This window comes from Camelina sativa, chromosome 11, assembly GCF_030686135.1.
Source record: "Camelina sativa cultivar CO46 ecotype springtype chromosome 11, ASM3068613v1".
Classification (NCBI taxonomy): Eukaryota; Viridiplantae; Streptophyta; class Magnoliopsida; order Brassicales; family Brassicaceae; genus Camelina; species Camelina sativa.
Genome location: NC_141890.1, coordinates 8,824,349 through 8,847,753, shown reverse-complemented (window position 1 = coordinate 8,847,753; position 23,405 = coordinate 8,824,349). Strand labels below are relative to the sequence as shown.

The window sequence follows — 23,405 nt, the reverse complement described above, 5'->3', positions numbered from 1 at the left end:
AATGGATCCTTATCGTTTGTCAGATGAAAATTTTGTTGATCTTTTGAATTCTCAAAAAGTTCTCAACGTTTCTGATAATCCTAACCCTCCACATTCTGCTCAATCCTCTCAGCCGATTCAATTTAGCAACCCATTCTCTTCTGAGCCACCCCACTTTACCTCAACATTCTCTTCTCAGCCACCTCATTTTAGCTCAACATTCTCTTCTCAGAATCTTAACTTTAGCCCAGCATCCGATACTGAAGACTGTATTGAGGTCGAAGAGACTGAAGAAGACGGAGGCAGAGGAAGTAGGAAGAGGTGGACTGCAGAGGAGGATGTCAACCTCATAAGTGCTTGGTTAAACACCAGCAAGGATCCAGTTACCAGTAATGAGCAGCGGAAATATAGTTTCTGGCAGAGAGTTACAAGGTATTTCGAAGCAAATGGTGGATCAGCTGGTTCAAACGCAAGAGGGCAAACACAGTGTAAGGCTAGGTGGAACAAGATAAACCACCAAGTCAACAAGTTTGTGGGCTGTTACGCACAAGCGTGTACAAGAAGGAAGAGTGGAGAATCAGAAGATGATGTCTTGAGAATGGCTTATGAGCTTTTCAATAACGACATGAAGAAGCCATTTCTCCTTGTACATTGCTGGAGGGAGCTGAAGCACGATCAGAAATGGCTCACAGAAGAATGTAGCCACAAGCGGACTAAGCTTGCATCTGAGGCTCCTACTTCGAGTAATGATGGTGCTGAGAAGAGGCCTCCGGGAGTTAAAGCTGCTAAGAACAAAGGGAAGAGACCGACTGTTAGTATTGATGTCGAAGATGGTTCTGTCCATAAGTTAGACAAGATCATTGCAATGAAGGATCAAGAACAAGCAGCTAAAGAGAAGCATGGCAAAATGAGATTGCTAAACAGCCTGCTTAACAAGAGTGAACTAACAACTGCTGAAGTTGCTCTTAGAGACAAACTCGTAGATCAAATGTTGACAAACATTTAGGTTTCAATTATTATCATTTGTTATGTTTAACTCTTCTTGTTCTGTGTTTAATAAGTTTAACTCAATTATTTTATGTTCTGTGTTTAATAAGTTTTGTTGTGCTTAACTCTACTTGTATTCTTTTGTTTCAGGGTTTCGGGAACACAAATGTAGCTGTGGAACATGTCATGTGAAGAGAAGAAGTTTGCTTGATGTGGAACATGTCACGGATTTGGGAAACATGTCACGGATGTGGAACATGTCACGGATGGCTTGTGTCTTTTGCTTGTGGAACATGTCACGGATAGTTTGTTTGCTTGTGTCTTTGGCTTTTGAGTGTCGGTTAGGACAGTATGGCTTGTGTCTTTTGCTTGTGGAACATGTCACGGATGTTTTGTTTGCTTGTGTCTTTGGCTTTTGAGTGTCGGTTAGGACAGAAAGGCTTTTGTCTTTTGGTTGTATTTGTTTGGCAAGGACAGTCACATGTGTATTTGTTTCACAAGAGGACAGTCACTTGTGTATTGCTTTTGGTTTTATTTTAACCTGTGAAGTTGTGTGTTTGCTTGTATCTCGAGACTTAAAGTCTATATATTGATGTATCGTTCTTTCCCATTTGCAACCAACTTTGCATTGTGTTCCGATTCTGTATCTTTTTTTTCTCTTCACCTTTGCATTGAAAAGAATCAACCTCCTATTACAAAAAAATATTTCTCTATCTATTACTCAAACTCCTATCTTCACTACTCAACTCTATTACTCATTCTCTACTAAATCCAAATATAAGCCTACTACTATACCCAAGTTACCAAAAAATGTCTAATTGGAGTTCTGATGAAGAAATTGAAGAAATGGTAGAGGAGGAGGTTGATAGTATAGTGGAGGAGATCCAATACAACTACACTCACCCAGAGGTACCACCAGCTCCAATAATCCGAAGAGTGCACATTGAGAGAGACCGCGAAGAAGGCCACATTCGATTGTGGAATGATTATTTTAGTGATAATCCAACTTACACTAACGCTATGTTCCGTCGTCGCTTTAGAATGAACAAACTATTGTTCCTTCGTATTGTTACCGCTGTTGAGAATGGAGTCCCATACTTCAGACAAAGGCGAGATGCTACTGGAAGGCTTGGTCTTTCTGCACTTCAAAAATGTACGTCAGCTATTCGTTTGATGGCTTACGGATATTCGGCAGATGCGGCGGATGAATATTTACGACTCGCTGAAACAACCTCCCACAAATGCCTTCTACATTTTGTAGAGGGAGTTATAAATCTATTTGGCAACGAGTATCTCAGAAGACCTACAGCGGAAGACCTCCAACGATTACTGAACATTGGAGAACATCGCGGTTTCCCCGGAATGATAGGGAGCATAGATTGCATGCATTGGGAGTGGAAGAATTGTCCCACTGCATGGAAAGGACAATATACACGTGGATCAGGTAAACCGTCAATCGTACTAGAGGCTGTGGCATCACAAGATTTATGGATTTGGCACGCCTTTTTTGGACCACCGGGTTCGTTAAATGATATCAATGTCTTGGACCGCTCCCCGGTGTTTGATGATATCCTACAGGGCCGAGCTCCGAGAGTTAGATACTTTGTCAATGGACGGCAATACAACATGGCGTACTACCTCACAGACGGTATCTATCCCAAATGGGCAACTTTCATCCAATCTATTACACTTCCACGTGGTCGAAAAGCAAAACTCTTTGCTCAATGGCAAGAAGGATGTCGTAAAGATGTAGAGCGTGCATTTGGAGTCTTGCAAGCTCGATTTGCAATCGTGAAGAATCCTGCACTTTTCTGGGATAAAGGAAAAATAGGAAAAATAATGAGAGCATCTATCATCCTGCATAACATGATAGTGGAAGACGAACGACATGACCACAATTTCTACGATCCAACAGAATTCCATCACAGAGAAGGAAGCGGAAGTTCTCAAGTCGATTTATCATATTCTACAGATACGCCAACAAATCTACATAATATGATGGTCACTCGAAATGATGTTCATGATACAGAAATGCATGATCTTTTGCAAAAAGACTTGATTGAGCATATCTGGCAAAAATTTGGTGCAACCGCACAATAAATCTTATTCCAAATTCTGTTTAATATGTTTAATATTTTGAATTTTGTAAAATATGTTTAATATTCTAAAGTTTGTAAAAAATTGTTTCAATTTGTAAAATATTGTTTTCTATTTTATGTAATATAAAAAATTTAAATAATTGTTTTATCATTTTAGATAATTAAAGTTTGATAATTAATAAACAAAAATTAAAAAATTATTATTTAAATGTCTAAGTAACCTATTTGGGGTTCTCTAGTAATAGGGTAATTTTGCTTAAGTTCTCTTAGAATTACTTAACTTAATTTATGATTATTTATATAATTAATTAATGTGAGAGTAACCATGGTGGGTTACTCCACTAATGATGCTCTAACGGTCTTTTGGATTTTCTCACTACAATACAACGCAACTTGCCTTAACAAAAATGACCAAAGTAACTTCGTAGTTAAAAATAACATAAAGAAGAGAACTTTCCATGGAGGACTTAATCTCACCTGCAGTTTGATTATTAGGATGTTTTAACTAAAGTACGTAGATTAAAAAAATTTTATTTTTAATAAGTTTAACCAATCATAAACAATATTGTATAATAGAAAATACTAAATTAATCTAAAAGTTATATAAAAATTTGAAAATATTTTATATTATGAAATAAAAAAACTTCTCTAAAATATCTTATATTTTAAAACGAAAGGAGTTTAATTTAATTAATGATTCTGGTCAAAAAGTAGGACTGGACCGTGTCTCCGGTGTCACGTGACCTGAATCTCTAATTACAAGAACATTTTAAAATTTTAAATTACACACTCGTAATTAGTTTAGTAAGATACTAAAATACATGTTTTTTTTTTTTCTCTCTTTGTCAGCTGCACAGGATAAAGGCACGTCCCAGCCGTTGGATTAGACCCAATCTGATATAACACGTGTCGATATCTCAATCGTTTGACTTATGCGGCGTTTTGGTTTCGTCAAGCTCTTTTTAACCGGCTTTAATTTTGTCTTGATTAGTTTTTATTTTTTACTAAATATCAGCCAAAATTAATAATTTCTTTCTAATTTTGCTTGTTTAAAAATGATAAAAGAATTTAAAAAAAATTGGTGGTCGGCACTAATATCTAATTATGTACATTAATGTCATAATTGTTATTTGCGTTACAAACGACTACTAGTACTAATAATTACTGTCGACACACGTTTGCAGTAGTAGTATGGTTTTGTTTTTTAATATAATTTTATCACTATAAATTTCAGTTTCAATTAAATGTTCGTTTTGGATTGTAATAGTCTTTTTGACAATTGTCTTTCATTCACTTAAACACCATCAATGACGCCTAAGACATTCATATTTTTAAACACTATATTCACCTTTAATAATAATAAAAAAAATCTTTAATTTATTGTTTTTTGAAAAGATTTTTTTTAAAGATATTCGAAAAGAAAATTGAAATAGGAGAAAAAAGAAAGAGAGTAAATAATGAGCCGTTTCAAGATCCTATAAAAGAGTCTCTCTCTACATTACATGTGCTCTGCCGCTTTGAAATCTCTCTTCTTCTTCCTCGTGTCACTCTTTTCTCACACTCTCTGCAAAAACATTTTTTTATTTTTGTCTCTCTGCCCAAATTTTTAATTTTCCAGGAATATTTCGTAGAAAAACCCAAGCAAAGCTTTAAGCTTTCCTCTCCCCCAAAAGTAGCATCTTCCTCTTTATCTCCCTCTCCTTATCTCTCTCTCGTTTGCGAAACGATTCCATAAGAATATAACCAAAAGCTCTTTTACCTTACCCCCCCTTTCTTCAACTTTCCGGGAAACAAAAAAAAAAAAATCTTCACGCTTCAAGGCTTCTTCTCTGTCGCAGTGTTTTTCGTGCCTTTTGTTCTTTCTATAAAACAAAAAAAATTCGCGTCCTTTGAGAAAACTTTTTGTTACCAGAGAGAAGAAGAAAGAAGAAGAGAAGAGAGCATCACTCTTGTTCTTCAAGTTTCATCTTTCCTCTAAAAAAATCCCATCTTTATTCTTTGTCTCTTTCCTTTTTTTGCTTTATGCTATAAAAACACACACAGAGAGACACAGTCACAGTCTTGAGTGAAGAAATAAAGAGAGAGAGAGAGAGAGAGAGAGAGAGAGAGAGAGAGAGAGAGAGAGAGAGAGAGAGAGAGAGAGAGAGAGAGAGAGAAACCAAAAAAAAAATGGAAGCGGAGAAGACAATGGTTGTTCCGAGGGTAAAATTCACAGAGCACAAAACCAACACGACGAGAATCGTACCGGATTTAACCAACAACCACCAAACCAGGGTTCTTCGTATCTCAGTCACTGACCCTTACGCTACTGATTCCTCTAGCGACGACGAAGACGAAGATGAAGCCCACAACAACAGATTCGTCTCTAAACGCCGTCGTATCAAGAAGTTCGTCAACGAGGTCGTTCTCGATTCCGGCGGTGCTGCTGTTGCTAATATTGAAACCGAAACCGAATCGAAGAAGAGAAAGATGATTGCGGTTAAGTCGGAGTCTACTGCTTCTCCGGTTGTTTCAGCTACTACGACGACGACGGTGACGGGAGAGAAGAAGTTCCGGGGAGTGAGACAGCGTCCGTGGGGTAAATGGGCGGCGGAGATAAGAGATCCGCTTAAACGTGTACGTCTCTGGTTAGGTACTTACAACACCGCCGAAGAAGCTGCCATGGTTTACGACAGCGCCGCCATTCAGCTCCGTGGTCCCGACGCTCTCACTAATTTCTCTGTCACTCCTACCACCACCACGACGACGACGGCTGAGAAAAAATCCCCACCACCGCTGAAGAAGAAGAAGAAGACGACGAAGAAGAAGAACAGCAAAACCAAAAACTCCGTTACAGCTTCTTCAACAATCAGCGGAAGCAGCAGCAACGACTGTCTCTGTTCTCCTGTTTCCGTTCTCCGATCTCCGTTCACCGTCGACGAATTCTCCGGGAGCTCTTCTCCACCAGCAGTTGCAGCGGCGGTTGTTGTCAAGGAAGAGCCGTCGATGACGACGGTGTCCGAAACTTTCTCTGATTTCTCTGCGCCGCTGTTCTCAGACGATGACCTGTTCGATTTCAGAAGCTCGGTTGTTCCACACTATCTCGGCGGCGGCGATTTATTCGGGGAAGATTTGTTCACGGTGGATATGTGTACGGATATGAACTTCGGATTCGATTTCGGATCTTCCGGATTATCCAGCTGGCAGATGGAGGACCATTTTCAAGATATTGGGGATTTATTCGGGTCGGATCCTCTTTTAGCTGTTTAAATTTTAAAATAAATAAATAAATAGTAGTTTTTAACCGGCCGTTACTAAACGGAACCCGGAGAAAGTTTTGTATACCGGTGAGATAATCTCGGTGATGTTCGTTGTTAATTTGTTTTTCTTTTTTCTTTGTTGTGATATATAATTATATATAAGTCAAACTGTATTAATGTAGTTAAATGGTGATATTAATTAAGTATAAAATTATTAACGTTTGTTAAAATGACACCGTCTGTTAACGGTAATGGGAGGTCGTGTTTCTTTTTGCTTCCACGTGGTCTCTGCTCTCTTTATCTCTCTTTTTAATTAATTTTAAATCGACTGAAAAAATTCCTTTGATTTTTTGATTCAGTGTTGGTGGTGAAGGCACGTGTGATCTCACGTGATGTGAACAATTGAAAAGCTTTTTTAGCTAGTTTTTTTTTGTTTTCTTAAGGCTAATCATCATTTTTTATGAAAAAAAGAAAAGGCTAATAGTTATTTTATTGTTTACACGATTACAAGCTAATAATCCAATTCCAAACTCATAAAATAATAATATGAAATAGTAGTAGACAGAAATAGTGTGATATGCCAGGTAGATTGAGACTAGATACGAAGGAGGGGGAGAATCTAAGTTGATTTTGAAATGTGGCACATCATAGAAGAAGCTATAATTTTTGTCAGTTTATTCACAAGAAAATGAGAAAACGAAAATAAATTATACAGTAGGATACTTTCATGAGGATTAAATGAGAAGGAGGCAGTTGGGGTAGTTGATTTGTCTAGTGTGTTTCAATCGCACTCTGTTAACAGTTTTATAAAAAAAAAGTACGATGTAATGTTACTACGGTTGTTTTGTTATGCACGCAAAAAATCTAATTGCTTTATTAGTACTTTTATACTAAGCTAGATTGTGTAGTAGATAAGATCCAAAAACACTGTTCTTTTATTGCTAATAGATATAATAATTTGGAGCTATTGATATGATTGATTTGATTAAGGTTTACAAACGTTATTCTTTATAGTCCCTAAACGTAAACGCACACGCACAATGATTTATATCTATTGAGAAGTTAAATTTTCTACTGTGTTTGTGTCCTTTTCATATCTCTATCTCATATGTCTCCCTCTCTCATATACTAATTTAGTCGGATTCGTATGGGTTTATCAAATTATATTTGTTGCTTTATATTGGTTTGTTGATTTGCATAAATCTTCTGGTCCTGAATAATCAAAATATTCATAATTGCCTTTTGTCCATATATTGTTTCATTGTTATTTAGGAATAGTGATGTTGCGATGGGTAATTTAAATCTCCTGGTCCATGCCTTGGTTTGATCCCATACGGTCTTGATTTGGCCTGCTGATCCCAAGTTAATTAACCGATCAATTGCAAAAATTTACAACTTGTCTGCGTCGATATCTAGTCAGGCTCGGGCCAACTTTGCTTTGGATGTTTGGTCCTCCACAACATGATCTTATTTAAGAGTTGATGGAGCTTATTTTTTTGGTGTGAGATTCATGAACAATTGTAGACGTGAACGGGATTCACTTTCTTTGATGCACTGTTTGCTTGGCTTGTTTGCTTGTTGTTTCTTACCGTCACATAATCATAAAAAGATAAAATTATTTCATCTTGAACATATTGTTACTTTAAAACGAAAGAGTTAAGTAGATCTTATTATAAATGTTTTGGAGCGTCTCAGAATAACTCTTTCGTTTCCAACAAAGTGTATACATATTCAGAATAACTCTCTTTAGAAGAGAGTCGTCTCCTAAAATTTTCTTAAGGAAATGGGTTTTGGTGAAAAAAAACAAAATGTATTGATGCTTCAAGTACCTAAACAAATTTATTCGAAATATTTGATAAATCATGAAAAAGCAACAACCAATATAGTTGGTAAAGCAATCTGAAGATAAAATAAAATTTAAAAATCTAAAAAAAATATAACGATAAAAGAAAGATTGAAAAAAAACATAAATATAGAGAGGTGAGGTACAGGGAAAAGAACTGACGACACGTAGGCTAGAGCCGCAACTACTCGAGAAAGAGCATTGTCGTGTCCCTTTCGTTAAATACTACTCTCTCCTGTACTCTCTTTTTCTCCTCTGTGCCCGTAAGGCTCCTCCAGAGGCTACTGCTACTATTCTCAGTCCTTTTTTTTTTTAATTAGAAATACTACATTTTTTTTAATAGTTGGATATAAAATGTGAACTAGTAACATTCATATGAAAATAAAAATATTTCCGACAATCTCAGAATTAACCCATGCAACTTGCTGATTTTAGGGTATAATAATATTCTAACACTTATTAAATGAGGAAAATAGCTACCGAAAACGCTTGAAATATTTATTACGTACACAATTCAAAGACGTACTACGGTTAATTATTAGAGACTTCAGAATCTAGATGCAACAATATTGTAAGATTTATTAGATACGAAAACAAAAACAAAAAAAATCGAAGAAGTATTAATTAGTTTGGTCCCCTCTTCCCAAAAATGTTCATGTGAATTGCGTGATTTTTCATGCATACCCATCAATATGGTGTCCATTCTTCTATAACAAACAAAAACAAATTCAAAATGCATATGGACTCACATTTTAATCTCATGCTAGCTACAACAACAGTGCGTATTCGTCAAAGTTGTTGATCAATATAATTAACTGAATCTTCAAAGTTTACATTATGCATATACAAGTTTATTACTACTGTTAATCACTAAATTGATATAATAGTCTTTTGTATATATATATATATGGGTTCAAATTTCAAATATTTAAAGAGGTTTGTTGCATTTATATTTTCGTTAATTCAAAAAACAAAATAGTAATAAATCCCATGACTATCCCAGTGCCCCTTCCTAAAATTCGTAAGGCTTGAAGATGGTCATTGCCCAGAGATAATATCTATATATGCATGCATATACAATACATATTATACACACAATCATACATATACATATAATGTTTTTATATAATGATATATGTGTAATGGTGTCCCCTCAAGCAAAGATTTTGTTTGTCACAAAATTCCAGAGCTCACTTGCAAGATTTATGCCAAAAGATAAAATGGGGACCTTTCATGAGAGATCTTCTCTCGTGATTTTTCTAATTATACTTAAACTTTAGCATATATCATGATATATAATCTTTTGTGACACATTCAACCGTTATTTGGTTAATTTCGAAAGGTAGAAGGATAAATAAAAACTCAAAGGTGAGAAAACCACATGTAAAAGCAAATCCTAACCATTCACGTCATGACATATATTGATCTAACGGTCTCCAACTAAGCATTAACGACCATGTAAGGGGGACATTTACGATGACGCGTCTCAGATATGGAAATGGTACGGCTTTGGATCCCGTGGACCAGCGAATCTGGACCATCCACTTGATACCTGTTGGGCCATTGGATAAGCTTTTTTGGTGGGAATGGTTGAAATGAAACCAAGTGTCTAAGTAGATCTTAACAGTTATTGCCAAACCAACCAAATGGTTGAACCGGATAAAACCAGGATTCTGTTTATCTGTACCGGTCAACGACTGTCTTGGCCAAAAAAAATAAAAAAAGGACAGGATGGTTTCAAACTTTCAACGCAAGTTTGACTTCTTCCTGGTAATATCTCACTTGACCCTATCCGTATACATAATGCCTTACTCCGTATTTTTCCGTATTTAATGTTTGGTCTATCATCATTCCATTATCTGTTCTTCCTGCTCACGTCCATTTTTCAGATAATTCAAAAAAGGCTGACATAATGATCTTGACTGAGATTATATAAGTACATACGATAAGATTTCTAGGTAGAGATATATGCATATAATTAAACAGTACAAATTAGATAGATGGGTTAACATTTAGGATATGCATAGTAAAAATTAACATGTGGAATAGAAAGTGAGTGAGACAGTGTCTCATGAAAAGTGGCAGAGACACCATTAATAAATAACATGGACCAACAACAACAAAGGAATTAAATGATGATGTCTTTCATTTTCAATATTTCACGTACCATTCTCGTGTCATTCCCATGCACTTAACATGTTTGCTCTGCTTCCCTCCATTTTAATTTACCCTGAACTAACCTTCCAACTATTTTTTCGGTTATCTATCTCTATCTTTTTTTCTCTCCATAATGCAACAACAATCTAAAAAACTTCGATTTTGAATACCTTGTACTATAGGTTACTAGTTTCGTGACGATGGTCGCGGCTTAAATCATAAATATATACCCCAGAGAGTTTGTGTTTTCCTCTATAGAATCGGTGATCATCTTAGCTCTTACTAATCAGCTTTTGGTCATCTTAATTAGCTCTTACTAATCAGCTTTTGTGCTACGTGCAACATATGGGAAGCCTTCAAAAATGCATTTTGAATCCAAAAGTTAAATATATACATTACTAGAAACGAAAATGTTTAGCAAAACAATTAAATTTGAGATCACTTCCATGATTGATCAGTCTAATTTTCTAAGAAGACAAAAGAACATGTAATATTGTTATTTTGAAAAGGGCTTTATTGAACTATCTAAACTGGGTTTTATTCAGACCCATTTAAAAACTTGCGGTTTTTTTTTTGAGGTCATCGTCCCGTGATCGTGGTTTATCCGTTTCACCGGAAACAGAGTCCCCAACCAGTATACGGCCAAGAGGCTCTCCAACTTCTGAATTGCGTCGCGGAGTCACAGTTCGATCAAGAGACATGTCTCCGATTCTTGCAATCTCATAGAGAATGTGTTCTCTCAATGGTTCGTTTTTTTGTTATAGCTCTAGTGAATAATCTACGAGTTTGCTCTATTCCATTCTAAAGTACAGTCAGTGATTAGCATCATAATCTCAATGGAAATCTTAGTTTTTGTTTATTGATTTTTCATTTTTTTGGAACTTACTTATAATATATCCATCATTGATCTATCAAGTATATCAAATACTTGTGCTTTAGCCTTTAGTACAGTTTTGACGCTACTCTTTGGTTGATTGATTACTCATCTCCCCTCGTAGAGACCTTTAATAAACTAGCACATCTACAAAAACTAGAGAATGTGAGGTTTTTTTTTTTTTTTTTTTTAATTGTCTAAACTCCATATACTAGTTCACGGTTGAGAACTCTCTTCTAGAGAGAGCCAGTGAGAAACCGTCGAACTTACATGGGAAAAATAGAATCCGCGACCTCTTGCACATTTCGCAAGATGATCAGCGGAAGTATTACCACTACGAGGGATATATCTAATAACCAGCGAAGAAAATAAATTCTTGTAATACATAAAATCCTTCAGCTCTACTGCAAATGCAGGCCATGCCTCTGGGTTTGAAATCATAGCAAGACGGTCCGAACAATCTGTCATAATGAGGATACTCGTCAACGGAATCGCCAATAAGCACTTCATCGCCCATAAAAGAGTCTCCAACTCGGCATGAAGAGGGGAAAGACTTTTACGCGAACCATTCAATCCTAAATGCCTCATTCTCCCTCCAGAATATACAATCCAACCGTGCCCACTTCTTGAATCTGACGCATGCCAAGATCCGTCAATAAAGCAAACAAGAACATCAGATGGAATAGGCATAATTTCCACTGTGGGATCCGTCCGTGCTAAGGGATCTTCTCTCCTATTTGCTCGCCTCCATGCTTCTTCCTCTTGAATAGCGATATCAAGGGTCTCTTGTGGTGGTTCTGAAATATTATCAAAGATTTTTTTATTTCGTGCCTTCCAAATATACCACATAATCTATGGAAAAACTCTTAAATTCTCCTCGCTTGCTCCCACGTCCTTACCCCGCCAATATAAATAATCAATATTATTGTATATTGACGATGATGGGAACAACATAGGGGATGCAGGGATATTCGACAAAGCCCATACTTGTCTAGCTGGGGGGCATTCGAAGATCACATGATTGATGGTTTCTTCGTCCGCTCCACATCTAGAACATCCTTTGTTTCTGCCAATATGGCGATAGTGTAGTTTTTGGCTTGTCGCCAAGCACCCAGAAATACATTTCCACACAAAATGTTTCAACTTTCGTGTAGTTTTTAATTTCCAAGCTTGTGCTTTTAGTGCCGTAACACTAGGCCCCTGAAAAGGGAGTTCACAAGCAGGACGAGAAATGATTCTCGCGGCCTCGTAACTAGACTTCACGGAATAGTTTCCGGACTTAGTCATAGTCCAACAATATCCATCATTCGATGCAATACGACTCAGTTTTAACCCTAAAATGAGGGTAATTTCTTCTGGGGGAAAGAGTTCCCGGAGACGATCCAGTTTCCATTGTTTTGTCTCGAAGTCAATCAAGGTGTTAACACAGATCAAAGGATCTCGAACATCTGAAAGTCCTTTCGGAGGACGTGTAGGGGAATCGGGTATCCACAGATCTGTCCAAAGGTAAGTACCAAACCTTGAGCCTATAGTCTTCCGAATCCCATACTTCAAAACATCTTTAGCAGCAAGTAAACTCCTCCATTCATATGACGGACGGTTGGATACTGTTATCTCTAAAGAACTGTTGTACTTAAAGTACCTTCCTTTAAGGACCCGACTAAGAAGAGAATCAGGAAATCTTAATAGTCTCCATAGTTGCTTCGCCAATAATGCGAGATTAAATTCTTCTAAGGCTTTGAATCCTAGGCCTCCATCAGAAAGTTGAGAGCATAACTGGTCCCAAGACATCCAATGTATACCTCTACTATCCGCCTTATTACTCCACCAGAAATCTGCGATCGCACTAGTTAGCTTAGAACATATTGTTTTAGGCAATAGAAAACACGACATTACATATGTCGGAAGGGCTTGTGCTTGAGACTTAATAAGAATTTCTTTCCTCCTTTCGAGAGGAATTTTGAAGGCCATGGGTTGACTCGTTTATGTAATCTATCCCTGACAAACGCAAAGACCTCGGCTTTTGACCCATGAATCTTTTCAGGGAGACCCAAGTACGTCCCCATGCCTCCTTCCTGGGAGATTCCCAGAATTGATTTAATTTCTTGACGTAAAGATGATTCTACCTCATTTCCAAACATAATGGAAGATTTAGCAAAATTGATCTCTTGTCCTAAAGCCTCACCATACTTGCGAATAATGTCTATCACTTCTTTACATTGTTGAATATCTGCCTTGCAGAAAATAAACTGTCATCAGCGAAGAGAAGATGTGAGACTCATGGACTTGCACAAGCGACCCTAAGGCCTTGAATTTTTCTGTTTGCCTCTGCTCTTCTAATCTTAGAGATGAGAGCTTCCATACATAAAATAAACTGGTACGGAGAAATTGGATCCCCTTGTCGAATTCTACGCGTCGGCCTAACAAGGCCTTTGGGATCCCCATTGATAAGAACCTGATAGGATACGGAAGTGATGCATTGCATGATCCACCCCACCCAACGCTCATTAAAGCCCATTTTCTCCATTAAAGATTGGAGAAATCGCCATTCTACCCTATCGTATGCTTTGCTCATATCCGTTTTGAGAGCCATAATTCTTTTCCTATTAACAGAGTTATAGCGAAGGGCATGGAAGTTTTCTTGAGCGATGAGGATGTTGTCAGTTATCAGTCGATTTGCTACAAAGGCAGATTGTGTCTCAGAGATTAACTCTGGAAGAAATCTCTTTAATCGGAGACTCAAGATCTTCGATATCACCTTATAGCTTACATTACATAAGCTAATAGGACGAAATCCTGACATTTCTCTGGGTTTATCTCCCTTAGGTATAAGGCATATATTAGTCTCGTTTATCTTGCCATCAAAAATACCATAACTGAAGAAATTCTTCACCCTAATGATGAGATATTTTTTCGTTATATCCCAGAAGCATTGAAAGAAAAGAGCGGTCATCCCATCCGGCCCCGGGGTCTTTCCTGGCTTCAGTGAGAATAACGCTTTTCTAACTTCCGCTTCTGTAACATCCTTAGTTAGAAATTCATTCATGGCCGGTGTGACCATGGAAGGGATTTCTCTAAGAACTTCGGAAGAATCACTCGCATTCGAGGAGGAGAATAAGTTATCAAAATATTCGACGGCAACTTCTTCTAGCCGTTCTTCGTTATCCACCCAAAATCCATTTCGATCAAGAAGGCCTGTAATTCTGTTTCTTGCACGTCTTTGCTTCACCGAGGCGTGGAAGAATTTTGTATTTTTATCTCCCTCTGCATACCAATCTTGACGACTCTTTTGGTACCAAAAGGTTTCCTCTTCCCTATAAGCATCACATAATCTCTTTTTTAACAATAGGATGTCATCCGTCGTAGTGAATTCGTCCTCATAAGCTTCATCAATCTTTGTTTGGAGTTCCTTGATAAGTTTTTCTGAATTTGTTACGGTAGATTTCTTCCAAATGGAGAGAACTCTTCGGCAATTTCGAATTTTTCTTGACAAAGGGCAATTCTCGCGAGTTCCACCTACACTCCATCCTTCTTGAACCGCTTCCTTTATTCCGGGTTTATCAATTCATCTCTTATCAAACATGAATTTACGCGGAAATTTTTTGGAGTCGAGCTGATAGACGCTAAGAGGGGTCTATGATCTGAGCCCCACATTTTCAAATACTCCACATTTGTGTGGGAAAAAATATTATGCCATTCTTCATTCCCCATAGCTCTATCCAATCGGCATCTTACCTTACCATTTGTTCTTTGACCAATCCATGAGAATTGATTGCCTTGAAATGGAAATTCAATAAACCCACAGGCATTGATCATAGCACGAAAGGGTAGAAAGGAGGCTTCAGATCTTTTTTTTCCTCCTCTTTTTTCATGGTTTCCTGTGATCTCGTTAAAATCGCCAATTATGAACCATTCCTCGGATCTAGCTATGCCAATCCGTGTCAATCTCTCCCAAACATAATCTCGACCCTTGACCACATGATCTCCATAGATAAAAGTCATAAAAAGATTGTTTCGATGTCGATCAATCGATCATCTAACAACAAAAACTTAACCGGATAGTCCTTTGAATGGAAAAGGGCTAAACCTCCACTAGTGCCATCCGGCTCAACAGTTTGGAGGTTGTTAAATCCTAGCTCGGCTTGCAAGGTTTGCAGAAATGTTTTATCATTTTTTGTCTCGGATAAAAACATAAAACCTGGAGAGTACATGTGACACATCTCTCTCAGTCGACGAGAAGTTTCTTTAGCTCTCGCCTCTTGACAGTTCCATGCTAAAGTCCTCATATGTTAGTTCCGGAGGGAGTAACAAACCCCGCCGTACTAAAAAAGAATCGAGTGACTTTGCACATTAAACATAGGATCACTTCATTAGAAAGGATGTAAACTGAATGTTTAAGTCGTTTTTTATTTAGCAAATCAAAATTCATTATGTGACATTTCAGTTTGAGAAGTCTCTCCAAAAAAGAGGAAGCATACATAGTTTGTATCACTATTAAAACTGATAGCAACACCAATGAGTGTTGGAGGTGCCATTCCTTAGAGGAAGTTTGTAGACTCATAAGAGGAAGTAAGTAGCTTTTAAGCCTTAGGTACCTCTTCTTCATAATCTTTGGTAATCGCTTCATATAGAAGGAAAATGTTAAAGACAGGGTTTGACCCTTTACAATTAGGCCCATAATAGTGTAACGGAAAGGGGAATTAAAATTTAAATCTTCAAAATACATTTTAACCTCAGTCCAAGCCCACCACAAAAAACTTCGATTTGGAAATACAATGGATCCGCTGGCGGCTAGGTTTGGAAAGCCTCTCGGGACATCGATGTCGCCGGAGATGATGGCGCGGCCGTAGCCGGAGGAGGTTTGACGGATATACAGCATTGATCGTCTTTGTACTTCCGTTCTAAAGGATTGGTGAAGCTTCACCTCTGTTGGGTCACGAACCACCAAATATGTGTTCTCCAAGTGGTCATCATGGTTAGAGCAAGAGGAGAGTGCGGAGATGAGACAACCGGTTAAGGGAGAATGAAGGGCATTCACCGGAAACTCCGACCGAGACGAGACCATCGCTTAAAGGAGAAAGATATCTTCGGTTAACAGCATAGTCAGCCTGAAAAGGTACTCCGACCACCGGTTTTTGAGAGATGACCACCGGATCTTGAGAACCCACTGCCAGATCTTGAACGCCGAATTTGGAGTTTTGGTGAAGAATTTGGAGTTTTTGGTATGTAAATTATGGTGATGGGGAGACACTCTTATATAATAATCATCTAAAATCTTATTCTGATAACATTCCAGGCACGAATATCGAAGCACCTTCACCCCTCCTTTTCTCCGGCATCGGCGCAGCTTCGGCTCGCCGACGTCGGGACGTTTGTTCACTGGCTTTTCTTCACTCTAGATCTGTCTCTTTTTATCCCCATTTTCTCAACCCTTTTTCACCTTTCACAAACTATGGGGAACCCAAATCTGGGATGTGTTTCATTCAAAGAAGGGAGGTGGTTTCCAGCGAAACCCATCACCCTCTTCAAGTACCCAACCCCTGCGACAATGAATCAAAAGGTCACTGATCTACTCAAGCTTAAAGTCGGATCTCGTTTCTCACCTGAAGAACTCTTCACCTTGGATTTAGTGATGGCAGAAGAAACTCCTCTTGGACCATCAGATGCGCTCTTCCAGGGGAAGATGTCGACGGCGCACGACGATCTTTTCTTCAGGGTAATGACTCTCCGAACTACAAGGACCTCCCCGTCTGTCAACCACCACCATCGGAGCTCGACAGGGCAGAATATTCTCTCTCCGGAGATGGACTTTTAACGGCAAATTCACACAACCTCTCCAACCAGCCGCCGCACAACAATCTGCGTTTGGTCAATCAAAGGTAAACTAGGGTTTCAGTTTCCTTTGGTGGGCCTCATATTTGAAGCTGGCCCGTTAACAATTCTACAGCCCCAACCCAACTTCTTTAAAACCAGGTCCGAGTCAAATTTCCTCTTGTCAACCCCTAGACTAGTTATAGCTTGTGTTTATAAACCCAGAGGTCGAAGACTCCTCTTGGGAAGTAAATCAACTATACTGCTAGGGTGTTACAATATCTCTTTAAGATACCTGGTTCTTGCTCTATCTATGGTGAATGTTATTAGTCTCGATCTCTTGAAGACTCTTGGCATTGTAGCTCCGAACTCTAATTGGCAAAAGGTTGATCATGGTTTGGAATTAACCACGACCAGCATTCATCCTGAGTCAATTCTGGCTTACGTCTTCAACTATCACCCATTTGGCAACACCTTTGTATGTCAGATATTATCCCAACAACCTTTGGGTGTCAACCTTCATCATCCGCCATCTTTTGTGAAGCTCAGGTCTGCTCTGGTTATGCTTGTGTCGTGCTGGCTACAAACTTTGGGTAGAATCCTTAATCTCCATGGCCAAGGCCTTGTGAGAGAGGACCTACCTATTATGTTACAGCTGTACACGTCTTCATTGATAATCCTTAGTTTAGCTTCAATCATGATCCCTATTGCTCCCAAGTTATTGAAGTCCCATGGCTGTTTTGTTTGGAACTCAAATTGCCGAAGGCGTGCGTATGGTCCTATAGCTTCTTTGATCAACAATCAGCCCTCGACATGTCAAGCTAACTACTTCAACCACCATCCAGTCGCCTCGAACACCTTATCAACGTCATTTAGTCCAAGTTGGACAATGACCAATTGGTCTACCATCGATCTTTTTCGTGGAAGACGTTTCAACAAGTCCTGATCTCACATGTGGCAAATCGCTTCATAGCATTTGCTTTAAAGCTCTCTTGGATCCCTTGTTGATCTCTTTTATTTATTTATGTCTGGTTTTGGGGAATGTCTCTTCTTATCATGCTTTGAACTCTGGATCTTTGAATCCCACTCTTTGTATTTTGTTTTGTTATTGAATGAAATCAAGTGTTTGACAAAAAAAAAAAAAAAAGATACACTCTTATTTTCTGAATAATGGTAATATATATAAGCCGAAAAAGTACGAATCGGAAATGTGCATGTCTCGAAGGGTGTCCTTGCTCCTCAACACTGCCTCGTAACAATTTCGCCTCTGTATCTCCCCTAGGTTTATTTGGTAGTTAACTTGTATGATTCTTTTATGATCGGCCGCCCATTGTTGTAATAGACAATAATGCGTGCGTGTATGCTGCTATGTTAAGACATGGGTTTGAAATATGCAATTTATTTTAAGACTTGGTTTGAGAATAAAAAAAAATCCTAAAGTCTTTCATATATATCTCTTATGGTTTTGTATCCATATATGAATGATGCTTGCTTACTTGTGCTTCTTGATGATGAAGTACTGAAGTATTCTTCAATTATTGAAGCTACAGCTTTCTTGTAAGGGGTAATTGTTGATTTAGGCATTTGTTCCAACAAAACTTTCATTTTAGGTACTTTTATCCATGCTTTCAAAATTGGGCATTTTTTGTGATAGCAAAAAGACAACACTATCCCTAATAAAATTGGTGGTGCTTGAAAATGATCCACTGCACTACTGAATTAACGCACGTTCTTCATCACAACCAACATGAAAAAGAGAGACATTTAGTCTTCATATATAACGTAAATTAGCAATTGTTTGGTTTTCATTGTCAATCCTAAATACCTAAACAAGAAGTAGAAAAAACTAAACAAAATTACATATACTTATCAACCTTTGATCTCATAAGACAACTATACAACAGCTATGAAAAAAAGAAGAAGTAAATCAGTCCTTTAAGCTGTCGACTCCTTGGAAAAGTTTTTTGCCTTCACAACTATCTCGTCGACGCCACCAACCATGTAAAAATGATTTGTTCAGGAAGATAATTAATAACAAGCAAACCCTTAAACAAACATTGTCATATAAGCTCAAATATAGCAAGAAATCATAGAAAAAGGAAGAAATTCATGGACTCGAGTATGTATACCTCGTGAGTGAAGAGTTCGGCGGCTAGTAGAAGCCATGTACTTAACAGAACTTACAAGGGGAAGAGTATTAAGGGAATGCAAATGAGGACAACTAATGTATTGGACCGAATCAAACACACATACATGTATTAAGAAAAACTATACCCTAAGGACTATTACTGAGGGAACCCCAAGTAGCTAGTTCACCGCACTCTTATTAAGGAACTATAAACCCTAAGGAACTACAACTGAGGGAACCCAAGTAACCAGTTAACCGCAGAACACTAAACCCTAAAGAAGTATAACTGAGGGACCCCAAGCAGCTCGTTAACCGCATTGTTATTAAGGAACACTAAACCCTAAGGAACTACAACTGAGGGGACCCAAGTAGCCAGTTAAACGCAGAACACTAAACCCTAAGGAAGTATAACTGAGGGAACCCAAACACCAAATGAAACACACATAGTAAATGACATGACTACCAATGCGAGAACAGATGTTATATCTTCATCAAACGATATGCAAAACCACTAGAAATAACAATAAAATCCACAAATAATGATTTTTCAAAATGAAGTTCCACAAAAGTATGTATCACTATAAACTGTGACCCCGTAAGTTTAAAAACATATGAGTTTTGATTTTCAATATTTTTACCTAAAAGATATGGACGATGATGCAAAGATTATAATGAGAACTCCAATCTCTGTTCTCAGCAACCACACGTGACCAAACAGAGACGATATAATCATATATCTCTCATACAATCCAATTTTGATTCCAAGATTTATTTTTCAGAATGCATCGAAGATGATTGATCGAACTCTAGATCCTAGATCAAACCACTACAATAAGATTAGAAGCCTTGCCTTGCGAACATTTCAAATTAAAATCGAAGCTCAAACTAAAGTTTCAAAAGCAAACTATTCAGGGATACATCAATCTGCTAACAAAATCAAGATCACATGTATTCTAGAGATGAATAAAATACCATTAAAAGCTGCGACGGTAAGTAGGAGCAGAGTACTAAGACAATACACAGCCATGAATTTCTTTTTATCGTTCTTCTTAATTTTTGTTGCTCTGCACCGATCTTTCTCTTCCGTCCACCCTTTTCAGCTTTAGCTTCACTACTGTTGGTAGAAATTTCTTAGAAGTTAGAAGTTAAGCTGCAAAAGCAGAGTGAGGAAAGTAGAAGCAACAGAAGCATAGTGAAGAAAGTAGAAGCTGCAAATGAAAAAAACTGAACTCGACTACAAGCTAAAACACAACCGAGCAGCACTCACACTTGTATTTAAAAGTAAAGACAACAAAACCACAAAATCTTCACTATCATCGACTGATAAAAATCATATAACTAACTCCCCAAACACCAAATTATGAGAAAACTAGAGAAAGGAATAGAAAATTCTAACCTTATGAGTAAGAACGATGATTGTTAGTCAGATTTTGGCTAGAACAAGGGGAATCGCTCTTGTTCTTAAGATGTGCGATGATAGCAGAAGCTATGACCGCAAGCCGGAGAAAAGCATTATTAACTATCTGCATACAAATAGGACAAAGCAGGTCCTTAATTTTCAAGCAATTGAAAGATCCGTCGCTCCAATCTCAGAACCTCCGTCGCCACCGCTTCCTCCTTTAAATGACGATTCGCACCTTCACCATACGAGTATGCCTTCGGGTCAGGTTCCACTGCTGGCACACGCGGATCTGTTTCAATCTCTCCTAAGAATTTTTTTTTTCCTTTCAAAAATCGATTGTGATTTTTTTTTTTGCTAAATGGGAATGTGAGAACAATAGTCGTGGAGACGAATGGATGCGTAGAATTGGAATTGGATCATGGTTTGGAGGTTACCGGTGAATGGTGATGATGCTCGAAGGAATGGTCACGAGCAGCAAACAACAAAAATAAATTAAAACCTCGAATTTTTTGATCATATAGTACCTATAAATATAGAAAAACATCCTAAAGGTTAACATAGCATGCATGTGTGGAAACGATCTTCTGTAAAATCTGGGGAAATCAAGGAAATAATAGTCGATTGAATTAGTATGTAAGTTTTTTGGTTTTAATGTAAAACATCATAATTATGAACAAATGATCATCATGTAAACAAACAAAACAAAACAAAACATATATCTATTTTCTCTTTTCTGTTGTTGATAGATATATTGTTTGATTTATAACTCTATTTACTTTGTTTGATTGATAAAGTCTATTTACTTTGCCATTTTTCTAGGGTTTCAAAATTCTGAGAATGTTGAAATAACAACATGTGATACTGAGGAATTGGAAAATAGTCAAAAAGTTGTGTTTAGCATCACGGTAATAACTACTTCACCTTTCTCTCTTTTTTTTTTTTTTTTCATTTCTACTGAGATTTGTCGGATTGATGGTATACTAATGATGTTAATACGTACAGGCCTATTCACACAAAGAATAATAACCTCTATAAAAAGACAATGCATGTTGGAAGACAGATTGAGAGCATAGCAAGTTAGCAACCAAAGTGAGAAGAAGAAGACGGAGAAGACCATGGTGATTATGAGAGAAGCAAAGAAAAAGAATTTCATTCGATGGAGAAGAGTCTCTACAGGGGAGAGAACGTGACGTGAAATAATTTGCATTTTTAAAATAATTTTTACCATTAAATTTTGAGAACCAAAAATACTTCGTATATTTTATTTTTGAAATTTATCTTATCATAATTTTAATGTATTCTCATATATTAAGTGAAAACGAGCTATTTCTCCATAAAAAATATCATATCTAGTTAGATAGAGTCCGAACTTTGACTCCGATCTAGATATCCCCGAAAAGAAAATTTGATTTTTATTTTCCCCTGAAAATATAGTTCTATACCTATATCTCCCCTAATTCAAAGTTTGAGATCTAATTACACCTAGTCTTCGGTTTCTATTGGTTTACTCTTTACTTAACCGTTTAATGAAGAACCTAAATCCAATTAGACCAAACCAAACCTCTATTTTACCGAATATATTTTTTTTGATATTATATCACTTTTTTTCGACGATATTATATCGCCTTAACTATTTTTTTCACACACTATTTAATTTTTGATATTCCCACGTGCTCATGGACCGGGACCGAGTTGACTCAGTTGGAAATGTGGGAAGATTGGTGGAGATGATAAAAAAGGAGCCGAGTGATGAGATCCCATCATCACAACTCGCGATCTGAAAAGAAACCTTCATCCAAAGCCAACAACGGCCACCAATAGGGGGTATGAAGGATTTCTTCCTTCCATGAAAGGAATCGACTAACCGATGAATTGGGAAATTCCAATCAAACACTTGGCGTTTGTCTCCTCTTAATCAGAAGAGATTTACTCACTGCAAAAGGAGAAACAAAACAAACAAACAAGCAAAAAACAAAAGTCAAATCGGCTAAAAGAAACTCACACAAAGATGAGAGAAAAAGATCTAAGGGATGACTTTTTATTAGAAATAAATGGGTTTTTAAAAGGTTTTTTTGTCTGATTTTTTAGTTCTTCATAAAAAAAATTGGAAATCAGACATTAGTTTTCTCGCTATAATCTTCACCACCAAATAAATCTCATTTCAAAGGAGGAAGAAAAATAGAATAAAAGAGAGAATCGATCAGTGAAGTCAAACACCAATCCGTATCTGATTTTTGAATTAGAGACGGCAGAGAAGATAATACTCCGATGGGATTCAACCATGAGATCTGAAAATTTTAAATTCCTGGGAAAAAAAATTCAGCAAAGAGAAATCAAATCTCCGAAACTCCACATTGTCTGAGAATAAGATCCATTCAATTTTCATTAAAGCTTTAATGACTAAGATAAGTTATGGAGGTTTGGCGATGGGTGAAGCCGTGAAGGAGAACGAACAATTTTTCTTTTTCTTTTTATTTTAAAATTTTTATCAGATAAATTTTTTTATTAAGTCCGGTTTTAATTGGTTTAATTTTGAGTGTATGTGGTTTGATCTCAGGTTCAAAGTAATTTTTCGGGGAGTAATAGAAATCAAACTTTTTTTTCGGAGATATCTAGTTCGGTGTCAAAGTTCAGGCTCTATCTAGCTAGATATGATAGTTTTCAGGGAGAAATAGCTCATTCTCCCCATATATTAAGATATACATCTCATTACAAAAAAATTCAAAATGATATCTCTCGACTAATGTAACAAATTCAAATTGACATGTATACTATTAAAGCAAGAGTACTCACTAGACTCAAATTAGACCATGATTTTGTTTTGGTAGGTTTTTCATTAAAAATGATTAGAGAATTATCTAATTTAATAAAACTACTCTATAATTT

The 23,405-nt window shown here is 37.2% G+C and overlaps 1 protein-coding gene, 1 long non-coding RNA gene and 1 pseudogene across 3 annotated transcripts; 1 reads left to right on the top strand and 2 right to left on the bottom strand.

The window, feature by feature from the left end:
• The first annotated feature begins 4,502 nt into the window (after positions 1–4,502).
• Positions 4,503–6,534, top strand: LOC104722634 (ethylene-responsive transcription factor CRF2-like). Its single transcript, XM_010440836.3, has one exon. It carries the CDS (start codon positions 5,235–5,237, stop codon positions 6,312–6,314), a length of 1,080 nt encoding a protein of 359 aa, XP_010439138.1. The 5' UTR covers positions 4,503–5,234; the 3' UTR covers positions 6,315–6,534.
• A 4,860-nt stretch (positions 6,535–11,394) lies between these two features.
• LOC147933773 (uncharacterized) lies at positions 11,395–15,464 on the bottom strand (annotated as a pseudogene).
• A 3,273-nt stretch (positions 15,465–18,737) lies between these two features.
• LOC104722633 (uncharacterized) lies at positions 18,738–21,302 on the bottom strand. Of its 2 annotated transcripts, XR_757229.3 has the most exons (3): positions 20,514–21,248; positions 20,090–20,231; positions 18,738–18,965 (listed from the first exon to the last, which is right to left on the bottom strand). It is a non-coding gene; the product is annotated as an uncharacterized LOC104722633 (long non-coding RNA). The 2 variants fall into 2 exon arrangements; XR_757228.3 differs by having other exon boundaries at positions 18,738–20,231; positions 20,514–21,302.
• Between the last annotated feature and the right edge of the window lie 2,103 nt (positions 21,303–23,405).

Excerpts from the sequence above, each read along its gene's own strand:
- LOC104722634 (XM_010440836.3), top strand. The coding sequence starts at position 5,235 with ATGGAAGCGGAGAAGACAATGGTTGTTCCGAGGGTAAAATTCACAGAG.